We start from the raw sequence: 19,187 nt of genomic DNA on the forward strand, positions 1-19,187 counted from the left end.
ATAATATGTCTGCTAAGAATTTTCAGTTTTTTAGATCAGAACTTTGTTGTTAATATTTGTACTGCGGTACATGTAAAAGTAGCTTTTAGATTTTTGTATAAAATGTGTATTGCCTTCTTACTACATTTTAGATTTAAATGATGAAATATGCTTAGTGACATAGGCTTCTTAAAGTATCTAACGTTTTGATTGCATGGTTCCCATCTAGGTATAAGCCATTGCGACGCAGGGTGATTTGGCTCATCGGTCAGTGGATTTCTGTGAGATTCAAGTCTGACTTAAGACCCATGTTATATGAAGCGATATGTAACTTGCTTCAGGATCAAGACTTAGTGGTATGTTGCTTACATGTCTTAAAAGAGTTCTTTATAAGTTTAACATATGTCAAAGTTCAAATTCAGAAATGGTTTATATCTTTCTTTAGAATGTTGGCAGTCTTTCAATGCTGTAGTTATTCCTTGGTGAGAAGTTTGATTTGAGGGAAGAAAATCTTTTTAATGCCATTTGTCCTTCTGATCACTAGTCAATGAAAAAAAATTGACCAAAGTCTACTAACCTGTAATTATTTATAATTTTTTAGTATGAATAAAAGAAGGCAGTTTTCTTTAAAAAAAAATCCCTTTTAGCTTAAATATCCTTTTTCTTATTCACGATAGAATTTGTAATTTTTACGTTTGAGCTAACACCATAATCTGTTTTATCCTTACTGTTGATTCTTTTTTTGTCTCTCAGTTTTGAGAAGTTTTTTTTTTTAGTTTTGTTTTAGACTTTGAAATTGTTTCTTTTAGGACTTTTTCTTCATGTGTAGCATTTCACATAATATTCTTGATTTTGTGTTACTGAAAACTTGATAATGACTTCTTCATTGCTTTGTTCCACTTTAGTAGGTTTGTTGCTTTATTTTATGTTGATTACTCAAAGAGCTTTTTTTTTTTTAAAAGAGGTTTTCCCTCAGTGCTTTATTTTATACCTCAGTGAGAATATATTCATGACTTATTGTACTTTGTCTTGTACTTAGATTTGACTCCAGCATAGTCTTTAAAAAGTGAATCTGGTTGTCTTTTTCCGAGTTTCAAATTATTTGTAGGTAAAATTAAATGATTTTTACCCCCCAAATTATGATAAGATCATATTTAATCATTTCTCAGTATTCCACCTTAAAAAATTTTTTTAAACCTACCTGATTACTCTGTCTTCCAGCAAAGGTTTGGGTCATTTTTCTCATTTTCACATGTGTACATGATAATATAAACTATTTTTAGTGTTCAACAAAAGAAAACATAATTAGGGAAATTACAAAATTAAGAAAACATCATAATTGCAGAAGCATGATGCATTCTAAAAGCAAATAGAACTGATCTTTTGATTTTCTGCTTAAATGTTACTTACTTTGTATAAATAATTGAGAACTTACTCTAAATATCATTCTATAATTATTAAATAGTTTAAGGAACCCCTGCTTAAACAAGGGAATCTAGTTTTATTTTATCCTGTTTAAATTCTTAGAAGTTTATTGATAATATCTAAGCTTTTCCTAAGAATACTGTTTGCTGGAATTAATTTACTTTTGTAAATAGAATAAATTCTATTTATTTAGAATAAAGCATTTATAAGATTTTAAGTTTTGTTTTCCTTCTTGGAAATATTATTTGCTATTCTGTCAGTGGTGTCAGAGAGAACACATTAAATGCTTTATGTGAAAGTGTTACAAAAGATATAAATTTCAGGTAAATTTTCTTTGGAAAAGAGAAATTATTTGGATTTTTTTTTTCTTTCTTTAATGAGTCTTCTGGGAAAGAAATGAAGAGAAAAATGAGTCATTTTGGTCAGCACTTTAAAAGTGGAACATTAATTCTATCCCATTAACAAACATTATTGGGCAAAAGGGTTTCATGACAAGTTAAGTTTGGAAAACACTGAACTACATATTCAAATAATCCTCTTTCCTGTAGCATCAATCAGAACATTAAAAATGTACATTGATTGTGTTGTGACTATCTAAGATAACAAATACATTAATATCCAAGGAATGCACTTTGAGGAAATGCTGTTGCAGATACAGCTTTTGCCCCTTTGCTGTACGTCTTTTGGTGGCTATGTCTCATTTGTTATAACTTCTTGAGAAAACAGTGTTTTGTAAGGCACTAAGTTAACATTGCATAGTTTACCCCCCTCCTTTTTCTTGTAAGTACTTTTAAGATCAGTAGTATGTAAGGTTTACTGTTCTAATTTCAACTTGTGAGAAATGCTGGCTAATGAAATGTAGGAAGATACCATATACATAGAGACATGCAGCAATGTGCAAATGTTCAGACATATATGTACAAACATGCATACAACTGCATTTGTATGTATATACACATATGAAGGCAATGGCAGCCCACTCCAGTACTCTTGCCTGGAGAATCCCATGGACGGAGGAGCCTGGTGGGCTACAGTCCATGGGATCACTAAGAGTCGGACACGACTGAGCGACTTCACTTTCACTTTTCACTTTCATGCATTGGAGAAGGAAATGGCAACCCACTCCAGTGTTCTTGCCTGGAGAATCCCAGGGACGAGAGGCCTGGTGGGCTGCCGTCTATGGGGTTGCACAGAGTCGGACACGACTGAAGGGACACAGCAGCAGCAGCAGCAGCACATGTATGAAAAAAGTGAAAGTGCTAGTCGCTCAGTTGCTTTGCAACCCCATGGACTGTGTCCCGCCAGGCTCCTCTGTCCATGGAATTCTCCAGGCAAGAATACTGCAGTGGGTAGCCATTCCCTTCTCCAGGGGATCTTCCGTACTGAGGGATCGAACCCAGGTCTCCTGTATCGCAGGCGAATTTTTTACCATCTGATCCACCAGGCAAGCCCACATACTTTGTGGGTGTATGTACACATTTACACATATACACACACACAAAGCACATAGATTCTCATGAATCTAAATCTTCTTTGGCTTTCAGAGTCCATATTCTCTTGCTTGATTGCTGCTGTTACATAGATGGGATACATATAATTGTAGTTGTCTGTGTGGCTTCCTAGTCTTATAGACATGTTATTACAAGGCTGGCTATGGCAGAATAGAAATAGTACAGCAGCTGGGAAAACCAGTTTCTCCAGTTGGTATCAGTTCAGTCAGTCAGTTCAGTTGCTCAGTTGTGTCCGACTCTTTGCAACCCCATGGACTGCAGCATGCCAGGCTTCCCTGTCCATCACTAACTCCCAGAGCTTACTCAAACTCATGTCCATCGAGCTGGTGTTGCCATCCAACCATCTCATCCTCTGTTGTCCCCTTCTTTTCCTGCCTTCAATCTTTCCCAGCATCACGGTCTTTTCCAGTGAGTCAGTTCTTTGCATCAGGTGGCTGAAGTATTCAGCTTCAGCATCAGTCCTTCCAGTGAATATGATTTCCTTTAGGATTGACTGGTTGGATCTCCTTGCAGTCCAAGGGACTTTCAAGGGTCTTCTCCAACACCACAGTTCAAAAGCATCAATTCTTTCACGTTCAGCTTTCTTTATAGTCCAACTCTCACATCCATACATGACTACTGGAAAAACCATAACTTTGACTAGACGGACCTTTGTTGGCAAAGTAATATCTCTGCTTTTTAATATGCTGTCTAGGTTGGTCATAGCTTTTCTTCCAAAGAGCAAGCCAGACATCCTGGAATGTGAAGTCAAGTGGACCTTAGGAAGCATCACTATGAACAAAGCAAGTGGAGGTGACAGAATTCCAGTTGAGCTATTTCAAATCCTAAAAGATGATGCTGTCAAAGTGCTGCACTCAATATGCCAGCAAATTTGGAAAACTCAGCAGTGCACAGGACTGGAAAAGGTCAGTTTTCATTCTAATCCCAAAGAAAGGCAATGCCAAAGAATGTTCAAACTACTGCACAATTGCACTCATCTCACACACTAGTAAAGTAATGCTCAAAATTCTCCAAACCAGGCTTCACAGCACTTGAAACCTGAACTTCCAGATGTTCAAACTGGTTTTAGAAAAGGCAGAGGAACCAGAGATTAAATTGCCAACATTCATTGGATCGTTGAGAAAGCAAGAGAATTCCAGAAAAGCATCTACTTCTGCTTTATTGACTATGCTAAAACCTTTTGACTGTGTGGATCACAACAAACTGTGGAAAGTGCTTAAAGAGATGGGAGTACCAGACCACCTGACCTGCCTCCTGAGAAATCTATATACAGGTCAAGAAGCAACAATTAGAAGCGGACATGGAACAACAGACTGGTTCAAAATTGGGAAAGGAGTACGTCAAGGCTATATATTATCACCCTGCTTATTTAACTTATATGCAGAGTACATCATGCAAAATGCTGGGCTGGATTAAGCACAAACTGGAATCAAGATTGCTGGGAGAAATATCAATAATCTCAGATATGCAGATGACATCACCCTTATGGCGGAAAGTGAAGAAGAACTTAAGAACCTCTTGATGAAAGTGAAAAGAGGAGAGTGAAAAAGCTGGCTTAAAACTCAACATTCAGAAAACTAAGATCATGGCATCTGGTCCTATTACTTCATGGCAAATAGAAGAGGAAATAGGACTGTTAAAAAAATTTTTTTTTATGAGCAAGGAAGGTTTATTGGAGGGCCTTGCAAGCAAGGAGCACAGGGAGCTTATGCTGAAAAACCTCAAACTCCGGATTCTTTAAAATTTTATAATATGGGAAACTACTGTGTGGAGTAAGTCTCTATCCCTGTGAGTCGCACGATGATGTTGTTTGATCCAGGGGATTATAATGCAAGTTGAGTGAAAATCGTTTGGTTTATTTGAAATAGTATTACAACTTTTCATCAGTATTTTGTAATTAAAACTTGGTCTAGGGATAATCGGTAATCATTGATGTTACTGCAATATTTGGAAACATTTTTGTAATGTTGAGAATTTTGATTAGGTTTAAGATAATGCTAATGCTACTTTGAAAATTTGTACTTTTTTTTTTTTTTTTTTAAATGCCAGTTTTTAATTGTCTCGAATTTTGCTGCTGTTCTCATCATTAAGGACTTGAAAAATGTTTTGGTCTCTCAAATGAAGCATGTAAAGTTTATATATAAACCTTTAAATGTCATTCTTTCCTAAGTTCATTTTTTTCTATTAATTTGTACTTCTGAGTTTATTCCTGACTCATCTTTAAAAAGCAGATGCTTTTAGTTTTTTTACTTTTTAAAAGTTAAGAATTATATCAAGTAAAGAGAAAAATTCAGTGACTAAGATTAGAGCTACCTGGTTTTCCATATTTCCATTGTAATATTTCAAGTATGTAAGAAATAAAACATTACAAATGCAGTGAAATCTCTATCTTTCTTTTCTCCCACCTGTATCTTTCTGTGCTCATTCTGTTGTCTTTTTGTTGAGCAGAGTTTTTTAATTTTAGTGTAATCAGATTTATTGATTTCTTCTTTCTGTTTTGTTGTTTTTGTTTCTTGTTTAAAAAGTTGGTTTTCTTCATACTTGCTTCTTTATTCCATCTGGGATTTATTTATCAACATGATATCAAGTAAGGTTCCATTTTTATTACTTTTTAAATAAGGATAACAGTGCTCCAATGTTTATTGAAAAATCCATTTAAAAAGTATCTTCTGCATGTTTTCTTCCATTCCTCTTAGAACATGTTACGTAGTAGATACACTGCTTATTTATGGCAAGTTTCAGATTTTAGAATGTTATTACCACAGTATAAATAGAATGGCTAAATCTTTGATGAGAGCAAGTTTTGTTTCCTAGGACTCTAGATGATTCTCTAACCAGAATATTTGATTTGCATACAGGGCTGCTTTAGTTGTAAGGTTTCTGACCCATTAATGTCTTTCAATTTTGGAAATTATAAGTAATTTTAAAGACTCATTTTTACTTAGGTTATTTATGCAGTGTTCAATAAAACAAGCAGGCGTTGCTTGAAAATTAGCGTTAGTGTACTCTTGGACTGCCCTGGTGGCTCAGATGGTAAAGCGTCTGCCTACAATGTAGGAGACCCAGGTTCAATCCCTGGATTGGGAAGATCTCCTGGAGAAGCAAATGGCAACCCACTCCAGTATTCTTGCCTGGAAAATCCCATGGACGGAGGAGCCAGGAAGGTACAGTCCATGGGGTCACAAAGAGTCTGACATGACTCTGCGACTTCACTTTCACTTTTCACTTTGACTCTTATAAGAGGCAGTATATAATGTACATTGTGGTACAACCAGGAGATTTGTAGTTTGGGGATGGGTGTTTTGGGGTTATTGTCTGTCAAGCAAAGAAAAGGCCATCCACATGGGCAGATTGACTGCCAGCGTGGCAATAATGAATTTTCTAGATGGAGTTTAAGAAGGCACTTTGGCATGCACATGACCTCAGCAGATCCTGAATGCGCGGGGAGTTGCAGCTGGGATGTGGGCAGAGGTAGTTTTTAACAAGGTGCATTAAAACTCTCCTATATTTTCACTTTTGTGTCTTTTATGGGTCTCCCAATTCTATCAGACTTTCTGTCTTATAGTTTTGATTTTGTTTTCCCACATGTCCATCCTTCATGTCTCAAAAACACTATTACGGAGTTTTTTCCACTTGTCCCTCCTCCGTGTCTCAAAGCACTGTTGTAAACTTTGTGTTAGTCTGTGTTTTCACAAAATGAATTCTGAATTAACTTATATTCAACAAATATAATTTCCAAAGAAAACATAAAAAGAAAAAAATCTGTTTGAGCCATAAATTCCTAGGACACTCTAAAACTAGGAGGAAAGGCAGCCTTAATCTAGTAACTAGTTTCTTGTAGTCTGTTTTGGCTTTGTATTGATATGTCTGGTATCCATATTGCATGAAAATGAGCTTTAGAAATTTTTTCTTGAAATGAGTAAATGGAAGGTTTTTTTTTTTTTTTTAATCCTTTTAGGAAACTTATTTACATGCATGTTTCAGAATAAATACATTAAAATATTGTAATTCAGTGATCTTGACTTTATTGCAGAATAGAATAAAAACAGTACCGTAGTAGTACCAAGTAGTAAAAGAGCCAGTGAGTAGGATAATATTATTCATATTAATGTATCTCTTATGCCTAGCATGGGGTCAGAAAAATAGAAAATATTTAATGAAACAGTTGAGATAAGGATAAAAGATTATAAAGTTATTACTCTGTTTCTCTTCAGCAGAGAAATAGAATCTATTTCAAAATTATTCTCTCATGTCTGTCTTACATTTTCCTGATGGTTTAAGTCCCTGAGACACTGCCATTTCTTTGGGTCCCAGCACCTTGCTCACTGCGTTAGTGTGTGAAATTCCCTGCACTGCTGTGGGCAGGCTGTGGTAGGGGTCAAGCACTAGGTTCCTCCAAGCCTGGACCTCAGCTCAACCACCGTGACAGTTAACGTGAAGGCTTGTTCTCATGCTGCTCATGGCAGTGTCTAGTTACTCTTGCCTTTATGTGGCAACCAGTCTTCTTTGGAAGCAGTGTTAACTTGTGGTTCCTTGTTCATTTCTCTGTTGCTGTCGTGCTTCTCTGGAATCCTTCCAATGATTCTGATGGCTTGGTGGCTCTTGTTTGCTCCCGTATGGAATTAGTTTGTTATCTTTTTAGAAGTTTTTTCATGTCTTAGATGAAGGTGTAGGGTAGACTCAGGCTGAGTTCACAGTCTGGATCTGGTTCTCTCCCTCAGAGGTCTATGTCTTGTGTGTGAAAATTCATGTTTAGAGTCTGGTTAAGGGAAAATTTTGTTTGTTTTGTTTCATTTTCTTGCATTTATTTATTGATCTGTGTGTTAGAAATTGTCTTAGACTCTCTTCTGCCCATCTTCTATCTGATTCCCCTACTCTTCAATCTAGAAATTCAGGTTCTGACTTTCTCCTCCCATAACTTGTGAATTGCTGCAAAATTCATTGTCCCTATGCAATAAGTGCTTCCTATTTCTTCTATAGCTCAGGGAGAGCTAATTTTGTTTTTATTTGTGTTTGTCATTTTAAGTGCTCTTTTTTTTTTTTTTTTTTTAAAGCTGTGTGTTCTTTTCTTCCCCTTTATGATCTGACTTCCTATTCTTGTAGTTAAAGTGCAGGCAAGTCATCATGACTCGTTTTATCTTTTTCTCTGTGTGGAATACTGCACTGACTTCTCTTTGTTAGGAGGGAAAACACATTTAATTTTCATTCAGGTATCTCTTTCCTATACTTATGTGTGTAAATGTCATTGTTGTGGGTAACGTGCATCTCTGGTCCTTTTGTGGAGGAAGATGAATGAAGATTTAAGGATAAGTTGCTGCTGGCAGTTTGAGTTCCTTTGGGTGGGGCATGTTTCATGTCCTGTTGTTTGTGAATTAAATTACTGCCACAGTGCCAGTTGTATGCCTCACAATGTACTAAATACCGACAATTTGAAGATCTAGAAATAGTTCATGTTCTCAAGGGAATTATCCTGTTCTTAAGCTCTTCATATTAGCCATTTTTATTAATAATTATTTATTATCTGGGTGTTTTTTGATAACAAGCTAAGTGTATTGTTCTTGTTCAGTTGCTTAGTTGTGTCCCACTCTTTGCAACCCCATGTTCTGCAGCACAGCAGGCTTCCCTGTCTTTCACTGTCTCCCAGAGTTTGCTCAAATTCATGTCCATTGAGTCAGTGATGCTGTCTAACCATGTCATCCTCTGCCACCCTCTTTTCCTTTTGCCTTCAGTCTTTCCTAGCATCAGGGTCTTTTCCAGTGAGTTGGCCTTTCACATTAGGTGGCCAAAATATTGGAGCTTTAGCATCAGTCCTTCCAATGAATATTTAGGGTTGATTTCCTTTCAGATTGACTGGATTGATCTCCTTGCAGTCCAGGGGACTCTCAAATCCTCTGCAGCATCACAGTTCAGAAGCATCAATTCTTCAGTGCTCAGCCTTCTTTATGGTCCAACTCTCACATCTGTACTTGAGTACTGAAAAACTATAGCTTTGACTATATGGGCTTTTGTCGGCAGAGTGACATCTTTGCTTCCTAGTGTGTTATCTAGGCCTGTCATAGTTTTCCTTCCAAGGAGCAAACATCTTTTAATTTCATGGCTGCAGTCACCATCAGCAGTGATTTTGGTGTCCAAGAAAATAAAATCTGTCATTGCTTCTACTTTTACCCCTTCTATTTCCCATGAAGTGATGGGACCAGATGCCATGAACTTCATTTTTTGAATGTTGAGTTTTACACCAGCTTTTTCATTCCCCCTCCCCCTTTCACTCTCATCAAGCAAGGCTCTTTAGTTCCTCTTTGCTTTCTGCCATTAGAATGGTATCATCTGCATATCTGAATTTGTTATTATTTCTCCTGGCATTCTTAATTCTAGCCTGTGATTCATCTAGCCCAGCACTTCTCATGATGTACTCTGCATATAAGTTAAGTAAACAGAGTGGCAATATACAGCCTTGCAGTCCAAGGGACTCTCAAGTCTTCTGCAGCACCACAATTCAGAGGCATCAATTCTTTGGCACTCAGCCTTCTTTATAGTCCAACTCTCACATCCGTACGTAACTACTGAAAAACTACAACTTTGACTGTATGTGTTTTGGTCAGCAGAGTGATATCTCTGCTTCTTAATACTCCTTTCCCAATTTTGAACCAGTCTGTTGTTCTCTATTTGGTTCTAACTGTTGCTTCTTGACCTGCATACAGGTTTCTCAGGAGACAGGTAAGGTGGTCTGGTACTCCCATCTCTTTAAGAAAGTTCCACAGTTTGTTGTGCTCTATACAATCAAAGGCTTTAGGATAGTCATGAAGCAGGAGTAGATGTTTTTCTGGAATTCCCTTGCATCCTCTGTAATCCAGTGAATGTTGGCAGCTTGATCTCTAGTTCCTATGCCTTTTCTAAACTCAGCTTGTTCATCTGGAAGTTCTTGGTTCACATACTCCTGAAGCCTAGTTTGAAGGATTTTGAGCATAACCTTACTAGCATGTGAAATGAGCACAATTCTGTGGTAGTTTGAACATTCTTTGGCATTACCCTTCTTTGGGACTGGAATGAAAACTGACCATTTCCAGGTCTGTGGCCCCTGCTGAGTTTTACAAATTAGCGGACATATTGAGTGCAGTACTTTAACAGCAACATCTTTTAGCATTTGAAATAGCTCAGCTGGAATTCCACCATCTCTACTAGCTTTGTTTGTAGTAATGCTTCCTAAGGCTTATTTGACTTCACCCTCCAGAATGCCTGGCTCTAGGTGAGTGACCACACCATCGTAGTTATCTGGGTCACTAAGACCTTTTTTGTATAGTTCTGTGTATTCTTGCCACCATAATCTCTACTGTTTCTGTTAGGTCCTTGCCATTTCTGTCCTTTATCATGCCCACCCTTGCATAAAATGTTCCCTTGATGTCTCCAGTTTTTTTGAAGAGATCGCCGGTCTTCCCCAGTCTCTTGTTTTCTTCTACTTCTTTGCACTGTTCATTTAAGAAGGCCTTCTTGTCTCTCCTCGCTGTTCTCTGGAACTCTGCGTTCACTTGGGTGTATCTTTCCCTTTCTCCCTTGCTTTTTGCTTATCTTCTTTCCTCAGCTCCTCAGACAACTATTTTGCCTTCTTGGGTCTCTTTCTTGGGGATGGTTTTGGTCACCGCCTTCTGTACATTGTTACAAGCCTCCTTCTACAGTTCTGCAGGCACTCTGTCTACCAGAGCTAACACCTTGAATCTATTCGTAACCTCCACTGTATAATCTTAAGGGATTTGATACAGGTCATACCTGAATGGCCGAGTGGTTTTTCCTAGTGTATTCAGTTGAAGCCTGAATTTTCAATAAGGAGCTCATGACTTGAGCCACAGTCAGCTCCCTGTCTTGTTTTTGCTGACTGTGTAGAGCTTCTCTGTCTTCGGCTGCAAAGAATATAAATCAGTCTGATTTCAGTATTGACCATTTGGTGATGTCCATGTATAGAGTGGTCTCTTGTGTTGTTGGAAAAAAGGTGTTTTCTATGACCAGTTCATTCTCTTGGTAGAATTCTGTTAGCCTTTGCCCTCTTCATTTTGGCCAAACTTGCATGGTAGTCCAGGTATCTCTTGACTTCCTGCTTTTGCATTTCAAACTCCTGTGATGAAAAGGACATTTTTTTTTTTTTTTGGTGTTAGTTCTAGAAGGTCTCATAGGTCTTTGTAGAACTGGTTAACTTCACCTTCTTTGGCATCAGTGGTAGGGGCATAGGCTTGGATTACTGTGACGTTGAATGGCTTGCCTTGGATATCAACTGAGATCATTCTGTCCATTTTGAGACTGCACCCAGTTACTTCGTTTCAGACTCTTCTGTTGACTCTGAGGGCTGCTCCATTTCTTCCAAGGGATTCTTGCCCACAGGAATGGATATAATGGTCATCTGAATTAAGTTCATCCATTCCCGTCCATTTCAGTTCACTAATTTATTTCACTGATTGATGGACTAAGATGTCAGTGTTCACTCTTGCCATCTCCTGCTTATATCCAAATTTACCTTGCCTCATGGACCTGACATTCCAGATTCCTATGCAGTATTGTTTTTTACAGCATCATCACACATCCGCAACTGAACATTGTTTCTGCTTTGGCCCTGTCACTTCATATTTTCTGGAGCTGTTCATAATTGCCCTCCACTTTTCCCCAGTAGCATATTGGACACCTTCTGACTTGGGGGACTCATTTTGTAGTGTCGTATCTTTTTGCCTTTTCATACTGTTCATGAGGTTCTTGTGGTAAGAATAGTGGAGTGGTTTGCCATTCCTTTCTCCAGCAAACCATGTTTTGTCAGAACTCTTCACTATGACTTGTCCGTCTTGGGTGACCCTGCATGGCGTGGCTCACAGCTGCACTGTGTTAGGCAAGCCCCTTCGTCAAGACAGGGTTGTGATCCAGGAAGAGGAGTGTGTCTTCCTCAACTCTTTCTACAACACCCAACACAATGCTTGGGAGAAATAGTTCCTTGTTGAATGTTTTTAATTGCATGAGTATGTCATGTTTTCATTAGGTCATTTCAGAGTAGAACACTTGGCATAGTGCTTTATGTATATTGGATAATCAGCACATTTGTTAAATCATTTAAAAATCTAGAAATGTTCATGTTACTTTTAGAAACAATGAAAAAAGAAAAAGCAGATGAGAAAGCGCCTGCACACTAGGTTCTTAGAATCTAGAGTAGTTAACTAATTTGATGAACATGACTAGTAAGCACCTCAAGTCCTCAGAAGTTCCTGTAAAATGATCAAAACTGTTTCTTTGTAGAAAATGACTGCAAAGGAAAAACCAATTGCTATTACAGGTGTGGAAAGTAACAGCATCTAAAAAAGTAAAGGCTCTTGTTGAGGAGATTAAAATTTTAGATACATTATTTTGCAGAGTAGCATGTAGAATTTAATGATGGCTTGAGTTTGTGTTACTTGATGTGGAAATGGAGTGCAGTAGCCTGTGCCATTTAGCTGGCCGAGTCACAGGTAAAACCTGAAAGGAAATGTAGAATATGCTGTCATGATATGATTTTCCCAGGTAACATGCTGATACACACACAAAAATGTGATTTGGCAAGGTCAAGAGCTTGTACAAAGCTCTTGTGAACTTTGAGGTTTAGAAAATGGCAGACTTTATCTTTTGGTTGTTTCAAGAACTTCCTGTAATTGAGGTTACAAGTGGCGGTTTGTGTTCTTTTCCTCCTCCCCCTTCTTCCTTCTCTTCTCCCTGCTCCATCTTCACTTAACATCCTCCAGCTTCCCGAGGCCCGCCCTGTTTTCCTGCTTCTCTTCTCTGCTTCTCAACTTGCTCTTTCCCTCTGGCATCATCTTCACAATCTTTTCTCTCAGTCTCACAGTCTCTACAGATTTATGGAAAATTATTTTTCTTCCTCGAGTACAGACTGGATTAAGCAAATCATGGTTAACTGAGAAGGGTGGGAAATGATAAAATTTTTCTTTTTAGCCCTTGCTTGCAAAGGAGAATATCTTTTTATTTCTAGATATTAATGTACCTTGTAACTTTAATATTAACAAAAAGAATAGAAAAGTGATATGTGATACATTTTTTTCTCATTCTTATTAATGATATTTACTAATTCCAGAATGATTCAAATTTCACAATATGCTTTCTTTTTAGGTCCGTATTGAAACAGCTACAACTCTGAAATTAAATATCCTTTAAATATTCTAAGAATACTTCACTGCAAGGGATTTTAGCAATACTTTAAAATTAATTATTTTTAAAACATAATTTATGACATAGTTTAAAATGTAATTTTTGATTGGTTTGTTATATTTGGTTTTTACATATATTTTATCCTGATATATTTCATATATTCTCAATTTCATGTATTCTCAGTATTCCTTAACCGCTCTTCACCTGTTGATGATTTTGAGTTTAGAACAGATCAGTTTCTGCCGGTAAGAATATTTATTTCAGGTTTTATAAAAATTTATGCTTATGTCTTTTGAATATTGTGTTATTTTATAGCTGAAATTGTGTGTATCTATTATTTAGTAAAGCTGCTTTCAAAAGTATATTTAGATTATTTTGGAAGTGATTGCTTTTATTGGTAACTTTAGTTTCAGTAATTCTGTTTGTTTTGTTTCATTATCTTGTTATCCATTTTAGAGTTGACTGCTGCACTTTCTGTTCTCACTAGTGTAAGACATCTCATTTCATATCCGTCTGTTACTCTGCATCCTAGGTCATCCCCCTCTGTTGTCTGTGTATGTATGTCTGTCCTTACCTGAAAAGCACAATACCTAGTCTTATTCTTTTCTTTCCCTTCACTCAACCCTCAGCACCTGTTTTGTTTCCACATAGTTGTCACTCAGTAAACACTTGTTAAATATGTCAGTATGATTGGGGCCTTAGTGTTTGCTTTTCTTGAGAGGACTAGACAAGAAAACTTTATGGTAAAATATCTGCCTATATTTCTTATGGGGTCATAAATGGGTACACTTGGAGAGCAGAAAGGTTTCTTTAATAGAAGAATCACTTAATGCTTTTCATGAAAGAAAGATGTTTTACCAATCTGTTTAAAAGTGAATCAAATATCTGAAAGAGCAAACGTTTCTGTCTCTGACATCCTGTGATTTGCTAATTTCTACTATAATTTTCACGATGTAGAAGTTAAAAGCCAGACATAGGTTTTTTGTTTTCTATTTCCTAATCAGAAACATTCTGTTGCACGTATAATTACAAGTATTTGTCTATAAAAATTTATATCAGAAAGCTGGTATGTGAGTGCAGTAATGGCGTTCCTCTTGCTATAATGAGTGGACTTTGCAAAACAACAGGCGTATTGGAAAAGAAGTGACAAAGGACTTTTAAAAGTTGAATTAGCTGTATAAACTTTAAACACAGAAACTTCAAACACACTTTTTCTCTGAGGACATTTGTGGATGAATTAAATTTGAAAATGGGCACATTTAACAGCAATAAAGAATAAGATCACTGTCCTAAATATTGACAACTTAACCAATTTGAAGTTGTATAGGTAATGCTAAGGTTTTGTCTATTTGTCTTTTATTTCTTTGCTATTATGACTTAATTTTACTTCTTATTTCTGTCTTTACGTGAAGGTTTTTTACATTTCTGTACCAAACTTTTATTTTTTCTTTTACTTACAGTATTTGGAAACCATGTTCACACTACTCTTTCAGTTACTTCAGCAAGTTACAGAATGTGACACAAAGATGCATGTTTTACATGTCCTTTCTTGTGTGATTGAAAGAGTCAACGTGCAGGTAATTTTGTCGTAAACATGAAAATAAATGTTAGAGAAATGTGTAGAGTACATGTAGAATTCGTTAACATCTTTGCTTTGTACACATTGTTTAAGTGTTAAAACATTCATTAAAATGGTTCTATTAGGTTGTGATTTCAGTTCTGTATCAAAATTGACTTTTATACTTGGCGTTTTTAAAAAATGACCTAAGAAAATGAAAAGATAAAAAATTGGATCAACAATGTAGTGTTGTTTGTTAGAAAGCAAAATTATATATCTTTTAGAAAATTCAGTTTATTTTGAATAATACTTTTTACAATTTAATATGTTTGAGTGCATACTCACCAAGGTCAGTCAGCAAATACAAATATTCTCAGAAATCTGTTGTTTGTACCTTAAAGACTGAGTGTGTTTCATAGTCTAGGCCATGTTATATCCATCACTGGTTTAATGTAAAAATAATATGTAAAGTTTTTAACAGTAAATTATTATTTAATTGTATTCAGCTTCCCTTATCACTCCTAATGTTTGTGAAAAATTGATAATCCAGGAACCACACTGTAATTATCCTATAATTTCTTATATCCAAGTTTACACTGCATATTTTTATTTGAAAAGTGCTGAATAAATCTGTGAGATATTAATTAGGAAAAGATAACTGAATTTAAGTCCACAGTCCTGGAGTCTGCTCCTGAATCTATTAGTAAATTCTGACACCTTGAACCTGCTTATTAATTCTAAAGTAATTGATGAGAATTGCTATCAATTATTGAGTAATGACAAGTTTCCAACTCCTGTGCCAGGTGATTTGCATGTATTTCTCATTTAATCCTTAAAAAAACCTTTGTGTGGGAATTAGAATTCATTATCTCGAACAATTTGAGGCTTCAAGAAATATGCCAAAGTTCAGACAGTTTAGTGGCATTGATAATATTCAAACTCATCGTTAACCTTCTCACTGGTAGTTCAGCTGGTAAAGAATCTGCCTGCAATGCAGGAGACCCAGGTTCAATCTCTGGGTCGGGAAGCTCCCCTGGAGAAGGGAATGGCAACCCATTCCAGTATTCTTTCCTGGAGAATCCCATGAGCAGAGGAGTCTGGCAGGCTGTAGTCCATAGAGTCACAAACAGTTGGACATGACTGAACAACTAACACTAACCGACTAACTGAACTCAACATTATATTGATGTAACAGAGTTGCAGTTTTGAGTGACCATTAATCATTTTGAGCAGATTTGAGTCCTGGTGTCTAAAAGTAGTAATATCTTAAAATTTTTTAACACTTGTGTTTCTTATTACATTAATTACATTATTTCATTTTGATACTGGTTTATCAATAACATTGAGAGAATTTGGTCATTGAGACTGTGTTTTAAACTTATTTCAAGTCCCTGTCTCTGCTCTTTGGCTTGGACATGGTCTTGAACCTTGAGTCCTCATGTATAAAATGGTAAAGATAAAGATTACTCTCAAGGATTCCTGAGTATAAACTTATCACAGATATTTAATATTAAATGTTCAATATGCAGATTACTATACAATTGCAATAAATTATTTTAAAATTGATTATATTGTAGAAGCAAGATTTACAGTTTTTAAAATAATCTTATTTAGACACCATCTGGCTAATGGGAATTTCTTAAAGAAGGTTTTTTTTTTCTTTTTGTAGAAATGAATTTTCTTACCCCATCTCCCCAAACTGCTAAACCTTTTCCCACATAAGTTTAACATTACTCTTGCTTCAGTTCAGTTCAGTTCAGTCGCTCAGTCATGTCCTGACTCTTTGTGACCCCATGAATTGCAGCACACCAGGCCTCCCTGTCCATCACCATCTCCTGGAGTTCACTCAAACTCACATCCATCGAGTCAGTGATGCCATCCAGCCATCTCATCCTCTGTTGTCCCCTTCTCCTCCTGCCCCCAATCCCTCCCAGCATCAGAGTCTTTTCCAATGAGTCAACTCTTTGCATGAGGTGGCCAAAGTACTGGAGTTTCAGCTTTAACATCATTCCTTGCAAAGAAATCCCAGGGCTGATCTCCTTCAGAATGGACTGGTTGGATGTCCTTGCAGTCCAAGGGACTCTCAAGAGTCTTCTCCAACACCACAGTTCAAAAGCATCAATTCTTCGGCACTCAGCCTTCTTCACAGTCCAACTCTCACATCCATACATGACCACTGGAAAAACCATAGCCTTGACCAGCAGACCTTTGTTGGCAAAGTAATGTCTCTGCTTTTGAATACGCTATCTAGGTCATGCTTAGTAAATTTAAAAATGCTTTTGTTTCTATCCATGGTTATCTTTCACAGCACAAATAGTCTAAGCAGCTCATATGTCTATATCATTAGTAAATAAGATATAGTTATCCTATTAGTACTTTTTGTTTTTAGAACGTGAATAGGAAAGGGTTATGAAAAACGTTTTCAGGAAAAACATTTTCTTGTGTTAACCTTTGAATAACACCATCACTTGAATATCCTTCAGGTATCATTTGTATATAAATATGATTTTTGTCTACTAGATTGCAAACATTTTGAACCCTCTTACAGCGGTACTTTCTGACACATAACAGTTTTTGAAGTTTTAGGGAAGTCACCATCTTTATACCATAGCTTGAAATTTTTTGAAGATTATATTTCTTTTTTTTTTTTTAAAGTAATTGAAAACCTGTAAGTAAATTATTCCAGTTCAGGGATTCTGTAAATACACAGTCAGGAAAAAAATGTGTTAATCATCAAGTAAGATGTCAGGTAAGCAGTCTTTGGACTTAAGCATTTCTGAAGGAAAAGAACAAAATTAAAAATTAAAGAGCCAGTGTGAAATGTTAAATATTCTGTTGAAAGTGTTAGCTAAAATGAGATGTTAATAGAGACTTACTTTTTAAATTCCCTTGCAAATGGAACCTTTGTTAAACCATTTGTTAGTCTGTCACATATTCGAGTTTCAGTTGATTTTCTAATGTGTTATGAATGAAAGTGGGTATAATCCTGTGTGGGAATGAACTCATAAGACTGTAATGCTCATAGTAGAGCCCCCCATTCTATTTTTTGGAGTAGAAGTGCCAAAAGATGAGTACTCTCATCTCAGTTGTGTTACACTCGTGGTTCACTTTCTGTTGTGGGATATTTAGCCTGATATCTATAAAACATTCTTAATTCCATGTGTTTTTTTTAATGTTATTTAAATAACTGATCATTGGTCTACCCAAAACACATAATCACTTTAAGAAATGTTTATAGTATTTTTTTTCCTTTTACATGTTTTCACTGAAAAGTTTTAAATATGCAGACATGTTGTAGTAAATCACTACCCATATATTCCTCATGTCATTTCATCACAACACTTTACCTTAGTATATTAGACCTCTCCTTCTGAATCATAATCATCATTAGATTCAGAGAACTTAACATTGATGTAGTGCTGTATTCTGATGTCAAGTCCATATTCAGGTTTTCTCAGTTGCCCCAATAATTTATTTTTTTACCTCTCCCCTCCTAACCTAAGGAAATGTGTTTGGCTCTCACGTCATCACTTTGTTTGCTAATCGCCAGCCCCTTTTTAAAATCTTTTACAACACTGAATCTATGATTGATTTTTAAAATAGTGTCTTTGAAACATTGATTTTAATTTAGAGCATATTCTAATGAACAACTGAGACTGGGATATAAATATTTCATGACTTTCAAATGTAATTGGGTGCTTGGTTGTATTATTCACCCGGTCTATAATTCATAGCACATATTTCCTTTCTTCCATGCCTTGGAAGATATTCTGTTTAATTTGTTCAAAACCAGAACTTTCCTTATCAGTAAAACATGCTGTTTTTAGTTGAATATGAATGCATTAGTTACTCTGAAACCTGTTTTTATGTATTAACTGGTCTGCCTTTATAAGTTAATTGGAGGGATCTTTGAGATTGAGCACTTAGCAAAATTAAGTGCTCAATAAATGTCTGTTAAAATAATATTCAGAATTGGATACGTGAAGAGTCTCTTAATATTTATTCAGTTTTATCTCACTGAAATATTTGGGCAAATATTTAACTTCTTATCTTTCTGCATCTCCTCTCCTAAACCTGGGGAACAAATCTGAGAGATTTTTTTTTGTGTGTAGTATACACTATACTTTAGTGTATGATGTTTTATAAGCAGAATAGAGAAACCTTTACTGTTTCTGGGAGCAGTTTTTTTGTTTTAATTATTGGAGTATAATGCTTTACAATATTGTGTTAGTTTCTGCTGTATAACAAAGTGAATCAGCCATATGTATGGGAGAAATTTTTAATTTTTAATCCTGGGGATTGATAGTACTGAAACTGTGAAACTCTAGTGTTTTATCACCAAGTGTACGCTCATCAGATCAGTTCTAAATACAGGGTGGCTGTAGGCTGAAACCTGGAGCGCAGTTTCCAGGTTCTGTGTGGAATCAGGTTCCATTTTATTTTCCAAAAATCTCACTATCAAGCCGTGGTGTGTGTGATGTAGGGGATATTTTTTAAAACTGGTGAAGTTAATCCATGTTGGGGTTAACAGTTTTATCCTTTGAAAAGGA

The 19,187-nt window shown here is 36.2% G+C and overlaps 1 protein-coding gene across 1 annotated transcript in view; it reads left to right on the plus strand.

Moving 5' to 3' along the window:
* The window catches only part of IPO11 (importin 11), a 204,860-nt gene that overhangs the window by 72,596 nt on the left and 113,077 nt on the right, over nt 1–19,187 (plus strand). The window contains exons 16-19 of the mRNA XM_070357518.1: nt 209–335; nt 13,041–13,074; nt 13,284–13,324; nt 14,540–14,656. Of these exons, the coding sequence (XP_070213619.1) occupies nt 209–335; nt 13,041–13,074; nt 13,284–13,324; nt 14,540–14,656 (319 nt within the window). The remainder of the gene's footprint in view (nt 1–208; nt 336–13,040; nt 13,075–13,283; nt 13,325–14,539; nt 14,657–19,187) is intronic.

Source organism: Bos mutus, chromosome 20 (genome assembly GCF_027580195.1).
Source record: "Bos mutus isolate GX-2022 chromosome 20, NWIPB_WYAK_1.1, whole genome shotgun sequence".
Taxonomy (NCBI): domain Eukaryota; kingdom Metazoa; phylum Chordata; class Mammalia; order Artiodactyla; family Bovidae; genus Bos; species Bos mutus.